We start from the raw sequence: 24,303 nt of genomic DNA on the forward strand, positions 1-24,303 counted from the left end.
ATATTTGAGAATGCAAATTTTTCCACTTTGAGGAATGACATTAAGTAAATTTGCCAAGAATCAGACATTTAGGAGATTTCCTTTCTACAGACATTTGAATATTTTCATTTTAAATTACATCATATTTTACCACACATACTTAATCATTCACAGTGCTATTAAAAAATGCACAAGTACACCAGTTTTTAAACTATATAGATGCCATGAGTGATAAAAATGTATGATGCTAAACAATTTCTCTCTCTGATCGTACCTTGTCATGCTCAAAGAGCTGTAGGAGGAAAGTGGCCACCGTGGCTGTGATGCCAATGAAGAGATTAATGACTATGAGGAAAACATAAGCTGTGCTGGGCACCTCAAACCAGAAAGAGGCTGGATACATGATGGGGGTTATAGACCAGCTAGAAAGAGAGAGAGAGAGAGAGAGAGGGAAATGTCATATTTTATGTGGGATTTTCAAGACTTGAATAAAACTGACAAAACAAAGTTTGTATTTATTGTCACTCCATGTCTGACTTAAAGTCTTCATGCAGAAAGAGCTTACCCATAAAGGAGGAAGAGAGAGAGCACTGCAGGGAAATTCGTAGGTGACGTGTATGCAGGAAGGTCGAACACAAACAGAATTAGGACACAGCACGTAGCTGGAACCAGGTAGTTCAGCTAGCGAAGAAAGGACAAAAGAAATCTGTGTGTAAACCAATTTAGCCCTCAGGACTGTTCTTGCTTGAGAATAGACAGCACATTATCTCTCCTTCACCCTACCATGTCCCATATGTAGTTTGCTAGCCAGTAAGTGACAGGGTCACATCCGCTGACAAACTGAAGGTGTTTGGCCTTGGTGGATTTTTCTGCTACAAGGAAGACCACGAAGCTCGCTGGCACAAAGGACATGGCTACTATGATGAAGATGGCAATAACCACATCAGTGCCCTGGAGCCTAGAAGGAGATGAAGAGCAGATATTAAATCAGAAGGAGCTTTTTAAAAGTGCTATAAGGGCTGGCTCTCAACTCTGGAACATATTGCCAACTAAAAAAAAAAAAAAAAAACATGACAAGCTAGCACTGGCTTAAGAGAAACTAGAGCTGTACACAATAAAAATTGTAATAAATTATTAATTTAATTAGTTTTATCTATCCACCTTATTTTTCAGGTATGCACGGGCACATCCATTCGTAATTTAAATGCGCATGGCTTCCGGTGTCATCCCCTTCCAATTATTTTTAGCTGTACAAAACAGTTGACCTGCAAACTGGTGTTTCTTACCATATTATTTTAATATTGTCTTAATTATAAAGACGCTGGTTTCTAGCGCAAACTGTTTTACAGTTTACTGCACTTTGATATATTCTTCTCGTTATTTCCCTATAGGGGCTAATAAATCAGAAGTCTTTCACATTCACAGAAAACACCTTACTTCCGCATTGAGAAATAATGTGGATATGTTGCCAAGGTTGGGAGATTCCTTATAATAGGTATTGAGTGTTTTTCTTTTCTTTTTTGTACGTATGCGTATATTAAATTAGTGAAAAGTGTTAACAAAATGTAAGAAGGGTTGGTAGTTGGTGGGGCTGGTAGTATTTTTTTTTATTTTTTATTCTTTCTAGGGACCTGAGATGCAAATAAGCATATGCCATATTCTCTATGTACACTGCATATTTTTCAGCTCTTTGGCTGGAATGTTTTTTGTACTGTCCCTATTTTATTATTGTTTGTTATAAATAATTTATCTGTGCATCACTTTTTTTTTTATCCATGTTCCCTTCTTTTTTTCAAATCAGAATAACTTCCCCTCCCACTTGCAGTGTCATCTCTTCTCTGATGACGTGTTCACTGGCATGAACAACCTGTCACTCACATGAGATCACATCAAAAGCAAACCACAAACATCCAACTATACAATCAATACTCGATGGACAAAAATAAAGTCACACCTTATTTTTTTTCTAGTTTGAGAAGCTGTTCTCTTTGGTATACGTCACAATAGGGAAGAAAAGTCTATCACTTCCATTTCATGCAAACTTAAAATAAACCAATCAAACAAATAAAAAATAAGCAATGAGTGTCTAAGGGTTGGAACAGGAAGCAGAGAGGAAAGTAAGACTTACAGATAATCCAAAGAAAGACTGGCACTGGTTCTGTTCATGGGATGATTGGTCACTGTGATGCCTGTGAACGGGAGCATAAACAGGATTTTTAGTGCAACTAAGCAATCTTTATGACAAAAACCAACAGAAATATGATGACTTAAAAAGAAGTCAGTAAAACACGCACAATTACAGAGAAAGAACACAGCCATTCAATCAGTGTTTCTCCATAAACACTCACAGCTAATTCAACCTGTGAACTCACCGTATGCAGCAGGGTTTCCTTTACTACTGGGCAGATTGGCTCTGAGGATGGCATTGTTGAGGACATTTAGGTAAGTGGGCATACTGTGATACCCTTTGTTATTGTAAAGCACCTGCAGATAAAGACAAAAACATTAAACCTGTGATAAAACATTAGCTATAAAAATGATTCGGTATTAAGGGTAAGATTCTCTGACTTGCCTGTGAGGATCGCCTCACTGCTATTTTGCGCACCATAGGTTGCGCTTTTCTCACGAAGGATGCTGGGACAGATTTCTGAATGTTTCCTACAGTAAAGCCTCCATATCTACAGGATAAGAAAAAGAAACACAGTTTTTGAGTTAATTTGAGAGGTAAAAAAAGAGAATTTAACAAAAAAAAAATTGGCCCGAAATGGAAATTCATCGGTTTTCTAAATGTATCTTTTTGATCTTATTGTGAACAATTCATCCATCCATGCATGTTTCATTAAAAAGTCATTTTTAATGAAAATGTTGACCAAAACTGTCAAAACTAAATCTTCTTGTAACTTATGTTGGACTTGTACAATAATTTAGTCCAGCTAAACGCCACCACTATCTTAATTGACTTCAAACATGCATTTAGATTTCTTGCCTCCATCCAATCAACAACTGTTAGATTGAACCAAGACCGCCCTACATTTTTTTTTTTTTTATAATCCGTTTGACTCAGATGTACGTCACTCACAATACGGAAGAAAAGTTATGTTGCTACTTCTGTTACTGCACAAACTGCTCACCCAGAAATCAGTGGTTTGTAGTGATGTCATAAGGATAAATACACAAGCACATTTACAAATGAGCAATGATATTTTACCATATTACAACATTCAGTTTTCAGCAACTTGGCCTGCCTATTCACTTTGCTTGGATTGCAAAGACAATCATTAAAAAACTGGACTGAAAATTGGACCTAGTAGCAAACCCACAAATTTTGTGTAACTGTTTCACATATAAAAAGGGTGTTTATATAAAACTCTTAAAAGTACTGAAGCAAAAAACAGCCATCTAAATTCTAAATCTCCCTGTTACAACTAAAGGTCTAAATGACTATGTCTGTGGTGTAAAATACTTCAACAATACTGGACCTTAGGAAAATAAATACAATTCCGACAACCCTTTCAGAAGATTACCTGTGTAATCTGAGACGATCAGAGGTGTACAGGAGATATTCTGACACGTTGCGACCTGTGATGTCCACCAAGATGTCTCCAGTTACTACCTTCATGAGGGGCGGTCGGCCCCCGACTCCACTGGGGCAGGAGAAGCCTGTGCCCTGCATGGAGCAGATACAGCGCACCGGCTCTCGGATGGTCAAGGGCAGCGTGGGGGGAGACGTCGCCATCTCTGTGGGAACACAGCAGGGTGAGAGGAAGGATACATATTACACAGCTTCATGGAAAAAGATAGAGTCGGCACACAAGATGTTACAGAACAATCTTCATTATGCAAGGAAAATAAATTCTTGATTTTTAGCATTAGTCAGCAGATGTGCAGCACAGGAATTATTTTCAGTCAATCCTGATATTATCTCCAAAGTTTCATAACTTTCAGTATGGATCACTATTTCTCTTTTATATTTTTTGGCTGCCGATCAGTGTTCATCTTTATTTATTTTTTTTGTCAATATTTCATCATATTCATTTAGTTTTGACAATTTTAAAAAACATTACTAAAATGGCATCTAATATTAATAGGATACTTCACCCAAAAATTAAGAAATTTATACAGGTTTGGAACAATTTTAATTTTAGGGTGAACAAATTCATTTTTCATTTTCCTCTCACCCTTTCATATTTGATGAAAATGTGCAGAATTAAACCAAATGAAACTGATCAAATGTGAAAGTTAATTTAGTAAAATTAATGTATTACTTATAACAGTTCTAATTTTACAAAATACTTATATTTCAAATAAATGCTGTTCTTTTGAACTTTCTATTAATCAAAGAATCCTGAAAAATGAATCACGGTTTTTACCCCCCCCCCCCCCAAAAAAAAACACCACCACCAACAACAAAAAAACAAACAAACCACAAAACAATATTTTAAACATTATTAACAAGAAATGTTTCTTGAGCACCAAATCAGCATATTAGACTAATTTCTAAAGAAAAATTCAGCTTTGCACATTCACATTTTAAAACGGTTTTAAAATAGAAAACAGTTGTTTTAAATTATAAAATTGCTAACATGTAGATGCATATTGAACCATACACCTGTAAGCACTGTAAACTCTGACCTCGGACAGTAGTAGGAGGAGCGGCAGTGTAGTTCCAAAGGCCATCTTCAAAATGTGCCTCTGGGTCATCAGAGGGGGCAGGAGAGGGTGGCGGGGGCACAAAATTTGACAATGGCACACCCTGTGTGAAGGAATCCAGGCACATAGAGTCAAAGTAGCGGGCTGCTAGGGTTTTGGAGTTGTTGGCATATGGATTCAGAGTTTGAGCCAGTTGGTCCAGAGTGCTGTTAAAGGGAGTTTTCAGTACACAAGTTGCACCAACTCCAGAGGGTAGACGCAGGGTGTTAACAATCCGCTGTGGGCCTGCGTCTGGAGAAAGTTTACTCCTGAAGCAAACAAAGGTTGAGAAAGATTGAGAGAGACGATGTGTGTGTGTGTGTGTCTTCATTTTACTTTAAAAGCAATCAACAGCAAAGAAGTTTTTAGATATCTAAAATGTTATTTTACTGTACAGTGACCTTGTGGCTGACCTGTACTGAAGTCTGTCTTCATTGGCATAAGGGATGAAGTTTCCACGAGGCTGTGTGTAGTTGTGATACTGAGATGGAGACAGAATCAGGGGAGGAAGGTCACCTACAGAACCAAAGAGAGACCATCAGAACAGCCTTCATTCAAGCCTAATTAAGATCTGCATCATTTTAGTGCCAGATAGCAAATGCTCTGATTAAATCATTAAATTAATCTCCATAATGATATATTCTAAATGAAATTGGCCCGTAAAATAGTTTAAAAAAAAATTAGTGGTTCTTTCATTTGGAAAGCATTTAATGCTCACCAAAGCTGCATTAATTTGATCAAAACTATAGTAAAAACAGGCATACTGTATTGTGAAATATTATTACAATTTTGAATATTGTTAAATAATATGAAAGTTTAAAACGACTGTTTTCTATTTTAATATATTTTAAAATGTAAATAATTCCCGTATTGGTAAAGCTGAATTTTTAGCAGCCATTACTCCAGTCCTCAATGTCATATGAAACAAGAAATATTTCTTATTATTATCAATGTTAAAAATATAACGTTAAATACCTTGATAGAAAAGAATTTTCAACACATTCTTTATTGATTTTAGAAACATTAACATTAAAACATAAAACGTGTGACCTTTCAAACATGATTACGTAATGCATGAATGAGAGCTAGTGCAAGACGAGCATTTATGGTTAAAAAGTATATAAATATATTTTTTTGTTGTTGAAAATGACAGATTGTTTTTCTAGATAAGACCCTGATTCCTTGGCTGGGATCATGTTGAAGCTGCACTGAAACTGCAATTTGGACTTTCAACCAACTGGTCCCCATTGAAGTCCACTATATGGAGAAAGATCCTGAAATGTTTTCCTCAAAAACCTTAATTTATTTTTGACTGAAGAAAGAAAGACATGAACATCTTGGATGACATGGGGGTGAGTAAATTACCAGGATTTTTTTATTCTGGAGTGAACTAATCCTTTAACAATATATGTGAGTTTTTCCAAAGCCAAACAATAAACAATTCCTGTAACCATTGACCTTGATATAAAATTACAAAGTGCCCTGTGTCCTTCTTACCAATCTCAGGCACAGATAGAGCTACAGTCATGGCCACACAGACGAAGAAAGCGGGCAGCAGGATCTGTGAGAGAATGCCCTTGGTGTTCCTCTTCGCACAGTGAAACCTTTTCACTATCAGCCCGTGAAACTGCCGAAGTTTCAACCACCAGCCCTCAAGCTTAAAGCTGCCTTGGCCGTCCAGTATTGGCGTCTCCGGAGAGGACTCTTCATCTGGAACACAGAGGGTATATGGTACACTGAGCGGTAGGTAAGCACTTTATCTGTTACCTCCAGGCCCTTCAGAGATGCACTTGTCTCAGAAAGACTTCCACTTTATGTGTCCAGAAGCTGCAAACAGCTATAGACAAAATGTTCTTTCTAAAAGCCATAGAAAAAGATAGAACCACAAAAAGTTTCTACCAACACAACCACCAACTGAGCTATAAATGAAGAAAATATTGATAATTAGGTCTCTCATTCAATTAAACATTTTAAAATATTAAATCAAATGTATTTATTAAAACTTTTCTGTAGTTAATGCATAAAAAAGAAACCGACAAAGCTAAATAAATGTTTAATTATGTTAATAATTTGTTTCTAATTATTAGTTCTAATCAGCTATGAATGTTCACGTTTTTTTAGAAACTACCATGAAACAGTGTCAAAGTGAATAAATGTATTAATAACATAAATAATTAAATCACACTGAATAACAACCATAATGATCAATAATTAGGGCTCTCAATCAATGTCTTTTTTTTTTTTAAATCAGACAGACCATGAAACAGTTATATTGTCAAACTGAATAAACGTGTTAACATAAAAAAAAATTAAATCACATAGTAATAATAATAAATAATAAGTATGGCTCTCAATCAATGAAATAATTTTAAAATACTTAATAAAATGTATTTAATAAAAGTTTTCTGAAGTTAATGCATTTAGTTTTTTAATAAGGAAAGAAATAAGGCTAAATCATTTGTGTAAATAGGTTAATTTGTTTCTAATCATTAGTTCTAATCAGCTAAAAAAAATAAAAAAAAATCCCACAGAGCAGAATTAAACAGTTACAATGTCAAATTGAACAAATGTGTCAATAACATAAAATAATAATAATTAAATTAAACACATTTCATTGAATAATAATAATAATTATTATTATAAATAAATATTATTATTATTATGATTTTTGCCTCACCTCGGAGACTGGCCGAGTCAGGATCCTGGACATTGTCAAACAGAGGGCAATAGTCTCCATAGAAGTCTGAATAGAGGCCCCCCTCATCCCCTCTCACTGAGCCCAGAGAAGAGCCAGACTGTAGGGACGCTTGGCTTGGGCTCAGCCTGGAGCACATCATCAGGTTACTGAGCTCCACCTCTGGCCGGATCACGGCAGCAGCTGGTGCCCCCTCACACTGTGGCCTTCCTAAAAGATTAGAGGGCTTCCCAGCTGACGCTCCACCGGGAGAGTCCTTCATATCTGACAGAGAAAAAGAGAGAGATATGAAATATGAATCAAATCTCATGGCTTTAGATGCATTTCTACAGCACTCTTCAACATCTAACCTGCATCACTGTTCTCCAGTGATAGATCCTCTTCTGATACCTTCAGAAAGACCTCCTCCAGTGTGGTGTCCATCACACCAAAGCTGGTCAAGGCCAAGTTGTCCAAACTCTGCTCCAGAGCCTGAAGAAAATTCACCCAATATACGTGCCCATCAGCAAACACTTCATATTCAAATGAATAAAGATTTGATGATATCAAACTGTGTCTTTCCAGCTGTCTTAAAACATTGTGAGTGTGTACCTGAAACAGCCTCTCAAAACAGCCTTTCTTGACAGCCTCTGACGGTAGGACATAAGAGAGCTCAGTGTTGGAGTCGGACACCAGCAGGCAGGAGGCAACATACTGACGGATGAACTGTGTCACTCTGCTCTCTGAACACGGAGATATCGAAGAGGATGGAGACTGGCTTGACTGATCTGAGAACAAACAGAAACATGATGTTGGGCCACGGCAGATGAAAGAGCAGAAGAAGAACTAGAAGATATGTGTGCTGCTCTTCTGATCTTTTAAAACATCAAACAACGAAAGGAGGAACAGAAGAATCATATAAAAAATTTACAGAGATAAAACAGAGACAACAAATAGTAGGTTCACAGAAAAATGTTCAGTGTTTTACATTGTAAAACAGATCTTTACAAATAGATTGAGATAATACAATTATAAACAATTTCATACATTTATAACAGTGGTATTTTTGTGTTATTTATATACTATTATAGTTTTATTCATATTTTAAATGAGCTTATATTTTAATATTTTCAGTTTTCCATTTTTATGTTAACTGTAAATGTTTTATGTGTGTGTGTATATATATATATATATATATATATATATATATATATCGCAATGCCCACGTGATGGCTCAGACATAAATAATTAAGAATTTTCCCAAATAAGGATACCTGCAGTGTGCGAGTCACTCTGTTTCTTGACAAGTGTGAGTTTGTAGCCATCTCCATATGTGCTCTTGAGGAACAGAGGAGAACCACAGCACTTGAGCTTGCCATGAGAGATGATGGCAATCCGGTCTCCCAGCAGATCAGCCTCATCCATGTGGTGAGTGGAAAGCAGGATGGTGCGACCTGCTCACACACAGATTCTAGTTTTGGACTGATCATGTATTTGGAAACTGATGCAACATAGACACTACCATTTAAAAGTTTGGGGTCAATAATGTTTCACATGTTTTTACTGTATTTTTGATCAAATAAATGCAACCTTGTTGAGAATAAGAGACGATTCATATTCCCGACCCCAAACTTCTGAACGGTAGAATATTTATCATTAGTAACGGCAAGATCACCTTGTTTATATTTAAGGATGAGGTCCCAGATTGCTCGACGGGCATATGGATCCACTCCTGCTGTAGGTTCATCCAAAATCACCGCACGAGACCCACCTACAAACGCAATCGCCACTGACAACTTCCTCTTCATCCCCCCAGACAGAGTCTGAACCAGACTGTGACGCTTGTTGGACAATTCAAGATCCTCTATCATCCTGTGAATTCCAACACACAGACTCTATGAACTCGGTTATGGGTATGAATGAGTAAGTGTTGGCAAAATGTGAGCGCGTTAACCCACTTGTCCATCTCCTTGCGAATATCTTCCTCAGCCATGCCCTTCAGACGCGAGTAGAACCACAGGTGTTCCTCCACACTCAGCTTGTCAAACAGAACATTGTGCTGGGGACACATGCCCAAATTCTGCCTGATGCGCTCCATCTCTGTGCGGATGTCATGGCCGTATATGGTGGCAGAGCCAGAAGTGGGTGGAAACAGTCCTGTGAGAATGGACCTATGAAAGATTCATTGGATAATAAATACATTTTCTGCAGGACACTTCAGTTTCATACATACATCCAATTTTCAGCTAATAGGGTGCGGCTGTCAGCCTCAATAAAAAGCACAGTATGGGTTCAGAGGGAATCAACCACTCTAACACACTATGAAATACAATATTCTAACACTCACATAGTGGTGGTCTTGCCAGCACCATTGTGTCCCAAGAAGGAGACAACCTGGTTCTCATGAAGGTTTAGGCTCAATTTGTTTAGGGCCAGTTTTCTGCCAGTCTTGTAGACTTTGGTCAGTTTGTCTATGCACACCACCAGCGGCAAGTGACTGGGTTCTTCTTCAATTCCACGAGTTTCCTCTGAGCAACAAATAGACCTAAATTCAGTAACAAGCTAAACATTTCTTAACAATTTACATTATTTTGACACAAAACATGCTAACTTTAACAAAGAGTGTAAGCTAATAATGTAAACTAAATTTAAAAGTTTGAAAGACAAACATTGTTGAATTTTTAAATTGTATAAATGTTTGAAGGTCAAGATGGACAGAACAATAGTTAGATAGAATGATAGTTAGAAAGATAGAATAATAGAATGACAGAACACTTGAATGATAGATATAATAATAGATAGATAGATGGATAGATAGATGGATAGATAGATAGATAGATAGATAGATAGATAGATAGATAGATAGATAGATAGATAGATAGATAGATAGATAGATAGATAGATAGATAGAACGATAGAACTCACGAATGAATGATAGAATGAATGATATAATGATAGAGATAGAATGAAAAGAATGAAACAGAAGGAACGAAAGAACGAACAACAGATAGATAGATCAAATGATAGAATGATAGAATGAAAGAATGAACGATAGAACTAACGATAGAATGAATAATAGTATTAATGATAGAATGAACGATAGAACTAACGATAGAACAATAGAATGAATGAAAGAATGAATAATAGAATGAACGATAGAACGAACGATAGAACTAACAATAGAACGAACGATTAAATGAACGATAGAACTAACAATAGAATGAACGATAGAACGAATGATAGAACGAATGATAGAACTAACGATAGAACAATTGAACGAACAAATGAAGGATAGAACAAACAAACAAAATAACAAACAATAGATAGAACAATCAATAGATGGAATGATAGAACTATAGATAAAACAAACAATAAAACAAATGATAGATAGATAGATAGATAGATAGATAGATAGATAGATAGATAGATAGATAGATAGATAGATAGATAGATAGATAGATAGATAGATAGATAGATAGATAGATAGATAGATAGATAGAATGATAGAATGAAAAAAAACGAACGATAGCTTTGCATGCACCACTAATAAGCTTACATAGAAAATCAGTATGTTGGCTTGTAAAATATAAATGAAGAACTAAAAAAGAATCTAAATAATCTAAACAGGTTCTACATTTGTTTCAATATATTTTTACATTTTTGGAGGATAATTATTAGTGTGTCTCCAGGCTCAACTTTTCAAATACACCCCTGATTCATTTAGAATGACTAAGTCAGAACTGCTATCCATTAGCCTACACAGCCCACCATTAGTCTGTTATCCCAAAATGTCAACATAACTGATCGTCATACCAAGAGTCATACCTGAGCGCCTGTGTTCCATAGCACAAGCCTGGTCCTCCTCCATCACACTCAGCCTGGTCCCGCCACTCCACGGCCAATCCCATGTCTCTATGCGGCCGCTCCCTAACCAATAGGATTTCTGCAAGGGAAAATACCATGGCCGGGGCAGTCCATACATCCCTGGAAAAGAAAAAAAACATTATGGAAACCAAAACTAAATACTACAATTTTGTTACCGAACAACAAGAACATGGGCAGTGTTTGCACTGCACAATAATGACAGCACTGCAGCTTACCTGGATGCACAGCCTCTATATACCAGGTCAACACACCGTATACAATGGCATCAATGGTTAGCATGACCATAGACAGCAGGAGGTTGAAGTCATCACCCTCTACAGGTGATTGGTTGAGAGTGCGCCACTGGATTCCCACTCCAGCAACTTCATACAGGGCAAAGTACTTAGACCCCAGGCCGAATGCAGTGGTAGACATTAAAGACTGCAGACACGCAGAGAGAGAATCACTTAAGAACTATAGAGGAGCCAACTATCAAACACATTACATTCCTGTATTGAAACATGGAGGGATTCATGGGAGGTCTTCATACCGCTATGCACTTCTCAAAGGCAGTGATCTTGTCGTGAGCCACCTCTTCTCTTATGGCCACGTACATATAGGGCACATAACTCAGAAAGTAGATGATTCCTCCACATGCTGAGGCCAGTTTGGCTTTAGAGTACAACACCGACACCAGGAAACTTCCCCAAAAGAAAGCGGAGAGAACATTAACATGATGTCAAACAACTTTTGACTACTATTCCTCATTGAAAAACAATGTAAATAGGATGTGAGGGAGTAAAAACTAGGTATGGCATGCTCTAATACCAGAACATGATGGTGGCGACAGCGTAGATTGTGAGGAAGAGCCAGATGATAAAGGGATCGCTGTGGAGGAGAACTTTGCCGTATTTCAGTATGGCAGTGAGGGCCGTCACTGAGATCGAAAGCTGCACGAAGCCTGTGATGAACCAGGCCACCCAGTGCACTGCGTTATTCAAGCCCATCATCTTCATCACCTATGGTAAAACAACTTGCATCAACCATGGCACCACTCTCAATCTCTCCTGCTTCAGTTTCTCAGCAGAGGAATTATTTGTTTTAAAGGACAGTTCAGTCTATTCGCTCACCTCTTTCAGTCTTTGCTCCTTTTCTGCTACAATGTGCTGGATCATCATGGCCACAGAGTAGACCCAGGATATGACCATACACAGAGGCATCATGTGCTCGATAACAAACAGAAAACTGCAAATGAAAACACTTGTTACAACTTCTCACACCTCCACCAATTGATACATCACAAGTATAATACACCCTGTAACTACTTATAAACTCCACCAGTACTAAGCTAGTATTAACCAGAGTTTGTGAGATGTTTTATTAGAAGTGTCTTTATTAATCCCTTGAGACAATTGTTTTCAGTGGATTTGGACATAGGCATTCTTAAAGAGATAGTTCCCCCAAAAATGAAAACTATCCCATGATTTATTCACCCTCAAGCCATCCTAGGTGTATATGAGTATCTTCTTTCAGACGAACACAATCGGAGTTATATTAAAACATATCATTGCTCTTCCAAGCTTTATAATGGAAGTTTATAAGGGTAGTGAACCGACTTCCATAGTATCCTACTATGGAAGTCAATGGCTACCGTCAACTGTCTGGTTACCAACATTCTTTAAAATATCTTCTTTTGTGTTCAACAGAAGAAAAAAAGAAACTCGTTTGGAACAACTTGAGGGTGAGGAAACAATGACAGAATGTTCATTTTTGGGTTAACTACCCATTTAACACACTGAGGACTAACTCAACTCAACTCATGAAGAGTTGACAGCACAACTGTTTTCAACATTGATAATAAAAAGCAGTGTTTCTTGAGGAGCAAATCAGCATATTAGAATGATTTCTAAACAGCATATTAGAATGATTTCTCAGCTTTGCCATCATAGGAATAAATTGAACATTTTAAAATATATCAAAAGAGAAAAGGTTATTTTAAATTGTAATAATATTTCACAATATTACTGTATTTTGGTCAAATAATTGCATCCTAGGTGAGCATAAAAAAAACTTTTAAAAAGTAAAAAAAAGAAAAACGATAGTGTATCTATTTATGCTGGCAACCTAAACCTACGACCTGAAGGTAGCATCAAATTCTTGGTAAAGTGGGTTTACTATGAACTAGGAGAAATGTGTAAACTAGATAAGGATGCATAAAAGTTAGCTTGCAGTGGTTAGGATTCTCTTCCATTGCTTTTTTTGTACCACAGTATTGTCTTCAAATGAGCAAATGATACAGAAGGTCAAAACAACAAATATGTATTAACTTGTACAAAACATTACAACTTTCTAAATTGGCTTTCCTAAATAGTAGTAACAAACATCATCATCATTTTCCTAAAATCCCACATCTGTTTGGTTTTAAAAGTGTTAAGAAGTAGATCAGAAGAATCACACCACGAAATAAACTGTTCTAAGATGAGTCTATGATTGTCCTCTTTCCCCTGAAGGACACTGACTAATGCTGTGTCATCTGCAAATTTAATGCAGAGTGGAAGCAGAGCGGGAAGGTTGCGTGATTTAGCCTGGAGCGAGGGATTTTTTTATTTATTTATCTCAGCATCTGTGTTCTCTCTGACTCTGAGATCATTCAGAAACCACTTCATCATCACATGCATAACACACATTAACACAATGCAACTGAACATCTGCGATTCACCATGTCTTAAATGTAGTGTTTTAGGCTACGAGTAGTCAGCCTAAAAGAGAAATTAATACAAAGTATACAATAAAAAAAGGAAGACTAAGCTCACTCGTCTCTAGTGTAGCATGGATAGGGAAACATCTGCACATAGTTTCCAGGCTCCACAACATCATGGCCCACAAACGTGTTGATGATTGCTCGCTCAATCATGTCTAGAAGAGGAAGAAACATGGAAACATCAACACACACCATCAAGTAAACAGAACTGAATGCACTTTTGCACTGAGGGAAAGCTTTGATCCGCTTTTCTGAGCTCCTGAATAAGCACAGCTTCCAGAAAAGCCAAACCAGCACTTCATTTGATGCGCACGACCCCTAAGCTTTACATAACCAGGTGCACTTTTTACCAGAATAGTTTTCATTTTGAATAAAACATCAACTTCATTCCACTTTTCCCATGCCAATTCAATACACTGTGGATGCTGTTTCACAGAGAACTATTTATTGCTTTGTCAACAGTTTTGTAAATTTTTTTGCACAAATGGCAGAAATAACACTCATGAGTTTAGACTACCACTCTATATGGAAACTAGATCTTTCACTGCCAAAAAAATCAAAAGTTGAAAGTGCTCACAGCTTAAGTACTTTATAGCATATACAATACAATATCTGTTTTTGAATATCCTATCCTGTGACTAAGTCTTCTTATAATACCTTGGATCCACACAAAGCCGTAAAGGAAGTAGAATTTGCCTCCCGTGTTCGGCCCAGGACGCCAATAAGCTCGGCGGATTTCATTGGTTTTCTCTGTGAAGCTGGAGTTCTGTCGAATCTTATACATAACGTGGGGTGGCAGAGTTCCATCTTTATTGGTCTGGAAAATCACACCTAGAGAGAAAGCACAGATTAAACATATGGCTGCTAGCTATATTTAAAAATGTATGACTAAGGGCTAAATGAATCATGAAAATGTGGTTTTAATGGGGAATGGATGGGTCAGTAACATAAAGCTTGTTAATAAATGGCTGAGTCATATTTCACCCCAAAATCATAAGAAAAAACAACTATATACTATACTATAAGAAAATAAAGACTACGTTGTATTGATTTGTGACATTTTTAAGGACAATTTTATCCCCTCAAATCTAGTTATAGAATACATATATTTCCTTTCATTTGTGAGTGCAATATGACCCAGCACATTTTCTCGACAAGTTTCGTTACAATCACTTCCATTGATCACTTACTTGCAAAGACTGAGACATTGTCCTGGTAGGCCTGGTTCAGTGTGTAATTGACAATGCTATCTTCATCAGGGAAGCCTCTGAAGATATCCACACTGACCTGAGGCATACAGAATATGTTGAAAAAAAGCCAGAAATATATATTTTCCTATTTTATGAAGAATGCAACTGACTTTTGAAAATGTGTATTCGTGTTAATTCTATGGTGAGAACATCAAAACACACTACACAGGTTTTCTTCTTCTGACCTTTGACATGAAGTTTGTCCAGCCACAAGCAGCATTATCGATGGTGTGCAGCTGCTCCAGGAGAGTGGTTGTGTTTGGCAGGGTGAAGTTCTCCTCCAGCAGACTGTTCATCAGCTCACTGTCTGAGACGTTCAACAGTTCATGGTGCCTCTTTAGGTCTGCAATAAACTACGACATATGGACAAAACAAAAGACATCAAGCCAATGCACAACATGAAGTGCTATTAAATTAACGACTGAAACAAAGAATGTTACCTGCTGGAGCCACATCAGGTGATTTTGCAATTTACCCTCCTCTAAGAAGGCCCTTAATTCAGCTGAGATGTTGAGCCACACACGGGCATAGTGAGTCACATTACCCACAAAAGCAAACGTCTCGTTGGCCTAAAGAGTAAAAAAACAAAACAAAAACTGATTAACCCACCTTGGGTACAATCTAAATCGAATCGAATGAAAGAATGACCAGGAAGTTTTAATAGGCAAATCTGGCTTTTTTTCAGGTTGCAAACCCAATTGCTATGCTAGACTTTTTCAACTTATATTCAGAGTCTGGACTTGCCTTTTGTATGACCTTGTCCACCTCTGAGCCAATGGGAGAGTAGAGGATTTTGGGATTTGTAGTCATGAGATGAACGAGTAATCCCAGGTTTCTTTGTTCTTTGCTGGTAAAGCCCAGGGAACTCATATTGCCCTGTTTCAGAGCTTCTGGCTCAATAATCCTAACGAAACAACATTAAAAAATAACATTCACATTTCGCATTCAGAAAGGTAACACACCTCACAACACCCATATACACACCTGTTATTCCCACACAGAATGGGCTGAAGACCCGCCCACAGCTGAACAAAGGCAGAAAACTGTGATCTAGGGTTTTCAGCCTCAGCCTCATTTCCTGTGGCTCCCTCTCCTTCCTCCACAGGGCTGTCTGTTGTGTTGGGACCCCATGTTGTTGTGTTGGAGCTCCATGAGGTGGTGTTGGCTATAGGAGGAGGCTGGTGGCCTGCACAGGCTCCTTTAGGAAGCAGTCTGGCCAGACCTGACAGCAGATCCACATCCCTTAGCAGCCGTTCCACATCAGCAAGGTTCTTCAGCAGACCCCCGAGGTGGGACTGATCCAAGAGTCCAGTCATGTTAGACTGCTCCAGACGCAACTGAGGATGGAGGACAGGAGGGAGTGACATATGGAGAAAGGACAGAGGAGAAAGCAATAGGAACAGTAAATATGGCACTTTTGGCTCTGTAGGCTCTCCGTCTTTTTATACTCTCGACTGTTTATTTAAATTGTTCACTACAAATGTCCAACAGTGGAAAGCTTCTGTATATGTGTGAAGGTTTTTATTATTCTTTTCTCTGAAGCTTCCCACCACAGTGTCATTTCCATCATATCTCAAATCCTGTTTAACAGCACTCTGTGAAGGAAATCACAGTAGTGGAAATGACATTCTTAACAGTAATAAATTTAGATTTATTTTTAATCAATGTCCAATATTTAATCTCAAACATGACATCACTGACACTCTTGTCTACCCGATATAACAAATACACTAACTTCAGAAATAAACTTTAAATTTTGAAAAGTGTAAATAAATAATTTTCACACAAATGGTTAATATGTTTATGTATAATGTATAGGTTAATTTTAATAACAATCAACCCCTGGGACATAATAGTGTCTGGTAAAGAAAATGTGTTGTTTTTGTAAGTACCTGATCAAAGACTCTCTGTGTATCGATCTGATCCCTCAATTCTTCACTCATTTTCCCAAAGATCTCCGCCCTCTGCCCCGCCCCTCCACCACAAACAGACGTTAGATAGGCCTGTAAAACTGCCTGTTGTTTCTCAGGGACCAATAGGATTTTGCTTATTTCGCTGTTCCCTCCTTCCCCACAAGTGAGTGTCTCAAGCACTGCACCAGTCAAGAGAATTCCCTGAAAAAACATGGAAAAAAATCCAGCAGTTTTGTGAGGTGTTGTCATTAAACAGAAGAATATCATTTCTGAGAAAAGGAATTGCAAAAAAATGTATTTGACATTTAAAAAGCTTCAGGTTTAAAGTGGAGCGGCAGACCGACCTCCATCTCACGCAGTGCTTGAGGATCAAACTTTTGTCCTCCTCCACCCCCAGCGATCCCCAGCGCTTGGGACAGGACTTTAAGCAGAGCTTGACGGTGAGCTGCTTTAGTGGGGTCTCTCAATGCCTTCTGAATCAGACCCCCCTCCAGACTTCGCCAGCCTCCAAGTAATTGCTTCTGGGTATGAAAGAGAGACTGAAACATGATTGTTTTATAACTGCAAGGTTATAAGCAATTGCATGCCCTAATTGGAAAGACCTTTACAGCAAATGACTAACTAAACTAAACTATTTACAGTATATATAGCAGGGGCGTTATGTCCCTGTTTTGAGTTGGCAATGTTTACTCAAAACAAATTGGCATGAGAAAGTAAATCAACAGTATCGAAAAATAAATGTAAATGATTTCATTTAAAATGCTTTAACTCGACGAGACTTTTGTGTCTTTATTGCGCAACGATAATCTCAGTTTGCTCAGCAGCATGAAATGAAACCGGAACATATACGTTTATGAAAATAAGAATCATATAAAAAAAATCCCCAGACATGGGGAGGGGACTTTGCCTCCTCATTTCAGTAGTCTGCCACACCCCACTGATGCATAGTGAGATGCCACCTAACCGTCTACTGAACAAATTTTTAGGGCTGTCAAAATTAATGCAGTAACCAGTATGATTAGGTTTAACATTTTCCATCAATAACGCATAATAACCATTTTAATATGCAAGCTAAACCACACAACCTCTCTCAGCAAGTGATTTACAGATAGAGAGCGTTGCTGATATAAAAAACGGTGCTGCCTGCTCGCCTGACTCTTTTTTTGCTGTTTACAATGTCTAGGGCTGGGACAGAGACAGGTGATTTCTCAGGACACCGTGCTATCAGTACATTATGTGTGTGGTATTCAAAAAAGTTGCTTACAGCAGCTCAACAAGTATGAAATATGAATGAGAAAGGCACTGCAGGAGCACTGGCACTGCATTAAATAGTAGTCATGTGTGGGGACAAATATTATATTATTTAATTATTGCAGACTTAAATTACTGTGAGTTTAGTCTTTGCATTTTAATGGAGTTTAAGGAATATAAAATCAGTGTCTGTTATTTTTAAACTGCATTTACTTTCATGTTTATTTAATTAGCAGCTGCTTTTATCCAAAATGTGCTTTGAGGCATATAATGGATAAAAAAAAATCATTTTTGGAAAGATAAAAGGGTTAAAGAAAAAGGCACTGTTGCATTAATATACCTTTATACATTGTGCTTTATTTATGCATACAGTATGTAATCAGCTACGAATATCATCCACACAAAAATTGCAAAACCGGATAATTACTTACACTACCATTCAAAAGTTTGGGGTCAGTAAGTTTTTGTAATGTTTTTTGAGTCAAGTCTGTATTGATTTGATCAAAAATATAGTAAAAACAGTCCTTTTTATACATTTAATATATTTTGAAAGTTTTTGAAAGAAATCTCATGCTCACCAAGGCTGCATTTTTAAAAGAATACAGTAAAAACAGTATTATTATTATTATTATAACAATTTAAAATAACTTTTATATATATTTTTTTTTCTTTCCTTTGATGGCAAAGCTGAATTTTCAGCATCATTACTCCAGTCTTCAGTGTCACATGATACTTCAGAAATCATTCTAATATGCTAATTTGGTGCTGAAGAAACATTTCTTATTATTATCAATGTTGAAAACAATTGTGCTGCTTAATATTTTTGTGGAAACCATGATACTTTCCCCCATGATTCTTTGTTGAATAGAAAGCTCAAAAGGACAGCATTTACTTGAAATCTATATTTTTTGTGCAACAATGTAAAAGTCTTTACTGTCCCTTTTTATCGATTTAATGCATCCTTGCTAAATAAAAGTATTAATTTCTTTAAAAAAAATACCTTGAAATGTGTGTGTGTGTTTCATTCATTCTATACCTCCAGCTGTACAAGCTTCTCTCCAGGACTGTGGGGTTCATGCTGTCCTTCATCCTTTTCTCCTGCCTTTGATCCCACTTTAGGATACGTCCCAAAAATGAGATTATACACCTGAAGCACGCACACACACACACACACACACACACACACACACACACACACACACACACACACACACAAGTACAGATTTAGAAACTATCTCATACATATACTTTAAAAAGCCAGAGAAGAGAAGAAACGAAACTCCCTGAGGAAAATTAACATTTCATTCGGAAACTCAAAAGAGCCTATCTCAACGCTTTTACTTTGACTACAGCACGTTAACCCATTAAAGCGTGCAACGCTGGAGCTACTCTATCCTAAAGCATTAGATTCTATCGCACAACCTCTTTCTTTGTTGTCATGGAGTAGAATTGCTAATGGTGCTGCAAACCCGAGCTGAGATTCCAAAGAGGATGAAAGAGGAAGACGCCTCAGAGGAGCATGACGCTGAGTCATAATTTGGATTTCAAAAGCACTGCTGTCTGACCTAGGTTGGAGGAGAAAAGAAGATGAGGTGAGAAGACCGACCTCTTTCAGATTGATGGGTGAAGAGAGCAGGAGGCTGGCGGTGTCGTTTGGCAGGGAAAGGTTTCTGATCAGGAACTGCTGGAACATGGACTGGTTCCTGAGGACACTTCCTACAGTGAAACCTGAAGCGGAGACATGCACACCCATTTTTCATCAAAGCAGTTTGCATTTCAGTATGTGTACACTACCGTTCAAAAGATTGGGGGACAGTAATATTTTTTTGTTGTTGTTGAAAGAAATGAATACTTTTATTCAGCAAGGATGCATTATAGTAAAGATAATTGTAAACAATCTGAAAATAGTATATCACGGTTTCAACAAAAATATTAATGAGCAATTGCTTTTTTTTATATATATACTGATAATAAATGCACCAAATCAGTATATTAGAATGAATTCCGAAAATTTCTAAAGATTTCTGAATGACTGGAGAGTGAAGAAAATTTAGCTTTGCCATGACAGGAATAAATTACATTTTAAAAATACATTAAAACTAAAAACAGATATTTGAAATTGTAATAATATTTCACAACATTACAGTTTTTAATAAAGTTTTGATCAAATAAATGCAGCCTTACTGAGCATTAAAGTGTTCTTTCAATAAAAAAAAATTCCAACCCCAAACTTTTGAATAGTAGTGTAGGTGACTGATTATTAGTTTAATATACTTTATGTTTTTCAAGGACAGTACAAGGAGGTCAGTGTGACTTTTAGATCTAATATCGGTTAGTCCTAATATTTGTTAGTCCTAATAATGTTTACACTATGCAAATACGCAGGTCATTTTAAACTTTGGTAAGCAGCAAAAGAAACTCTTTAGCATCAGTTTCTTTTGCAGTCACCTGCATTCAAATACAGTACATATCAATGAATATTAATGGAGCACAAAGTCCAGTATTTAATATGTTTTAGGACTGTTTTATAACGTCTACACTGGTGTGTAAGAAATCAGCTCAATAACACTCAAAAGCACATATGTCTCTATAATGTATTGCTGTATGATTGTCTTCAGTGTGGTCTATGATTCCTTTCAATACAGCGGGGGAAATAAGTAGTGAACATGTCATAATTATTCTCAGTAAATATATTTCCAAAGGTGCTATTGACATGACAATTTTCACCAGATGTTGGTAACAACCCAAGTAAGCCATACATACAAAGAAACAAACAAAAATAAGTTCAGAAATTAAGTTATGTGTAATAATGTGAAATGACACAGGGAAAAAGTATTGAACACATGAAGAAAGGGAGGCGCAAAAAGGCTCTTCTGATTATTCTTTTCACTCCTCTATCAGAAATCTTGCGAGGAGCACTGGTCGAGGCAAATTTATGATGAAATTATTGTCTTTCCACTTCCGTATTATGGCCCCAAGTGCTCACTGGACCATTCAGAAGCTTAGAATGGCGCCTATAACCAATGCCATCATTATGTTTTGCAACAATTAGGTTGCGAAGGTCTTGAGACAGCTCTTTGCTTTTACCCATCATGAGATGTGTCTTGTGTGACACCTTGGCAATGAGACCTTTTTGTAGGCCATCATTTGGGACTGAACCAGCTGTTATTAATTTCCACTGACAGGGGGCTGGATTGCTTTTTAATTACTATAAGTTTTCAGCAGTTGTCTTGGCTTTCCATGCCTTTTTGCGCCTCCCTTTCTTCATGTGTTCAATACTTTTTCCCTGTGTCATTTTACATTATTACACATAACTTAATTACTGAACTTATTTTTGTTCGTTTCTTTGTATGTATGGCTTACTTGGGTTGTTACCAACACATCCGGTGAAAATTTCATGTCAATAGCACCTTTGGAAATATATTTACTGAGAAAAATGATGACGTGTTCAATACTTATTTCCCCCGCTGTACATGGTCTTTAAAATCTTCATAAGCATGATTAAAGTTGAAAATATGCAAATGGTGGTTTTTAATGTCCAAAGTATACATACTGTGTAGTGTCAATTGAATATACTTTGTTCTTTATTCTCATAAGAATATATAATCTTATAACAATGGGATTTAAAAAAAAATCCCCTTTTTTAAAAAAATGTATACTACCGTCTTATGTATACTATCGACTGTATGTATACTATTTTAATATATAGTATACTAAAATGTATACTATCGACTGTATACTATCATCTTTATGCTGATGACACGCAGCTTTATCTACCTATAAAAATGGGGGATAATTCAGCCTTGCAGTCTCTATTTGATTGTTTTGATGATATTAAGGAGTGAATGTCAGCTAATTTTCTCCACTTGAATGAATCAAAGACTGAAGTAATAGTGTTTGGCCCTCCGAGTTCTACCAAACATATAATTAATCAATTAGGCCTTTTTAAATCGAAGGTACATAATCAAGCTAGGAGTCTTGGAGTTCTTTTTGATGGCGAGTTAAAGTTTGATAAGCATATAAATTCAGTGGTTAGAGGTAGCTTCTTCCAATTAAGGAATATAGCGAAATTGAAACCTTTTTTGTCTTTTAATGATTTGGAAGTTATGCATGCTTTTAATATGTCCAGATTGGACTATTGTAATTCATTGTATTATGGTATTTCTCGTGCATCACTTTCACGTCTGCAGTTGGTTCAAAATGCTGCTGCCAGACTTTTAACCGGGACTAGGAAATATGAGAGTAAATACCTGTACTAGCATCCCTTCATTGGCTTCCAATCAAATTTAGGATTAAGTATAAGATGTTATTATTTGTTTTTAAGGGCTTAAATGGGATGGCACCAAGTTACATTAGTGAACTTCCTCAGCAACATACATCCTCTAGGCCTTTAAGATCTGCACAAAGGTTTCAGATAACCATTCCTAAGTCTCGACTTAAATAAAAAAAGGAGACAGGGCCTTCTCTGTTGCAGCTCCTCGTTTATGGAACAGTTTACCCCTCCATGTTAGATCTTGTGCCACCCTTGATGCATTTAAAACATATTTAAAGACTCATCTCTTCTCTCTTGCATTTGATTGTAATTAAATTTTTTGTAATTGTTTTATAATCTTAGATTATATGTGCTGGGCTGTATGCAAAGCACTTTGGCCAACGTGTTTTGTCTTTAAATGTGCTATATAAATAAATGTGATTGACTGATTGATTGATTTAAGAACTAAATCCAGCAGAGACTGCAGCGCTATTTATATAGTGTATACTATAGTGATTTGCCTCTATTTTCTAATTTGCAAAAAGTTCATTTGAAAACATACATATGTGGTTGGTGTATGCATGTACTGTATGCATGTATATTTTCTGACCATGGCTGGTGTTGTAGTGGCTCTCTAGAGGGCCTTGTGCTGAGCTCAGACTTTCAAGGTGCTGTTGCAGTGACTCCAGCTCCTCTCCCAAACTGGGCCTGTCTGACGTAAACAAGTGATTCTGCTCCACAACTTCACTGATCCTTTCCAACAACTGAGTCACACTGAGAAATATGAGGAAGGAAAAGAGGGTGGAACTTCAAATGAGAAGAGCAAAATAAAAAGAAGACTGGGGCAAATCATTAAACAGGCCAGTGTGATCACAACTGGTCTATACTAATTACACATTAGAGAATTGAGATTACAGATGAAAGAGAAATAAAAAATTTTAAGTATTAAAGTACATTGGCAAGTTATTGGCATAATATTGTTTCATCAGGTATCATAATATATATATATATATATATATATATATACAGTTGGTATATATGAGTGTGTGTATATATATATATATATATATACTGGCCTGTTTATATATATATATATATATATATATATATATATATATATATATATATATATATATATATATATATATATATATATATATATATATATATATATATATATATATATATATATATATGAAGAGTTCAGATGCAAAAGCCTCTAAGTGCCATCTGAAAATTTCTTCTAGAATGATCATTTTTATCAAGCTTGTATATTTAAGTTCAATAATTTCACTTAAATGGCAGTGCAAATTACCTATTAATTGTCATTTAAGTGAATTTACTTAACTTAAATATACAAGCTTTATAAAAAGAAAGAAAATTTCAGATGGCACTTAGAGGCTTTTGCATCTGAACTCTTCATATATATATATATATATATATATATATATATATATATATATATATATATTCACACACACACTGTGTTAGTTAAACTAGCACACTCACATTCAAAACACAAGAATTAGGTCAGTTATGTGGAGGCTGAGATCCACTTCAAATCATCACAAGATCATTTCACATCCAAGCACAAAGATACAAGAACAGCTCATATGATCACTATTACAGGTGGTGATGGTGACTGCTATTCACACCATATAATGAGAACA

At 36.6% G+C, this 24,303-nt stretch overlaps 1 protein-coding gene across 7 annotated transcripts in view; it reads right to left on the reverse strand.

The window, feature by feature from the left end:
* The window catches only part of abca2 (ATP-binding cassette, sub-family A (ABC1), member 2), a 61,949-nt gene that overhangs the window by 8,199 nt on the left and 29,447 nt on the right, over positions 1-24,303 (reverse strand). For 2 of the 7 annotated variants that reach the window (XM_081365565.1, XM_081365561.1), the window contains 34 exons: positions 23,244-23,407; positions 19,988-20,109; positions 19,418-19,528; positions 17,475-17,651; positions 17,110-17,331; positions 16,202-16,554; positions 15,962-16,121; positions 15,658-15,786; positions 15,403-15,570; positions 15,158-15,254; positions 14,625-14,798; positions 14,020-14,122; positions 12,337-12,451; positions 12,035-12,225; positions 11,757-11,907; positions 11,443-11,647; positions 11,168-11,326; positions 9,690-9,870; positions 9,301-9,513; positions 9,018-9,214; positions 8,617-8,796; positions 7,955-8,130; positions 7,714-7,834; positions 7,346-7,627; positions 6,166-6,378; positions 5,082-5,184; positions 4,612-4,937; positions 3,504-3,717; positions 2,552-2,657; positions 2,352-2,463; positions 2,108-2,168; positions 763-937; positions 545-660; positions 254-401 (listed from right to left, as the gene is read on the reverse strand). In XM_081365565.1, the coding sequence (XP_081221691.1) occupies positions 254-401; positions 545-660; positions 763-937; positions 2,108-2,168; positions 2,352-2,463; positions 2,552-2,657; positions 3,504-3,717; positions 4,612-4,937; positions 5,082-5,184; positions 6,166-6,378; positions 7,346-7,627; positions 7,714-7,834; positions 7,955-8,130; positions 8,617-8,796; positions 9,018-9,214; positions 9,301-9,513; positions 9,690-9,870; positions 11,168-11,326; positions 11,443-11,647; positions 11,757-11,907; positions 12,035-12,225; positions 12,337-12,451; positions 14,020-14,122; positions 14,625-14,798; positions 15,158-15,254; positions 15,403-15,570; positions 15,658-15,786; positions 15,962-16,121; positions 16,202-16,554; positions 17,110-17,331; positions 17,475-17,651; positions 19,418-19,528; positions 19,988-20,109; positions 23,244-23,407 (5,725 nt within the window). Of the gene's footprint in view, positions 1-253; positions 402-544; positions 661-762; positions 938-2,107; positions 2,169-2,351; positions 2,464-2,551; positions 2,658-3,503; positions 3,718-4,611; positions 4,938-5,081; positions 5,185-6,165; positions 6,379-7,345; positions 7,628-7,713; positions 7,835-7,954; positions 8,131-8,616; positions 8,797-9,017; positions 9,215-9,300; positions 9,514-9,689; positions 9,871-11,167; positions 11,327-11,442; positions 11,648-11,756; positions 11,908-12,034; positions 12,226-12,336; positions 12,452-14,019; positions 14,123-14,624; positions 14,799-15,157; positions 15,255-15,402; positions 15,571-15,657; positions 15,787-15,961; positions 16,122-16,201; positions 16,555-17,109; positions 17,332-17,474; positions 17,670-19,417; positions 19,529-19,987; positions 20,110-23,243; positions 23,408-24,303 lie in introns of all 7 variants that reach the window. The other 5 variants (XM_081365560.1, XM_081365559.1, XM_081365563.1 and 2 more) reach the window with 4 other exon arrangements.

Source organism: Scardinius erythrophthalmus (genome assembly GCF_964197995.2).
Source record: "Scardinius erythrophthalmus genome assembly, chromosome: 5".
Classification (NCBI taxonomy): Eukaryota; Metazoa; Chordata; class Actinopteri; order Cypriniformes; family Leuciscidae; genus Scardinius; species Scardinius erythrophthalmus.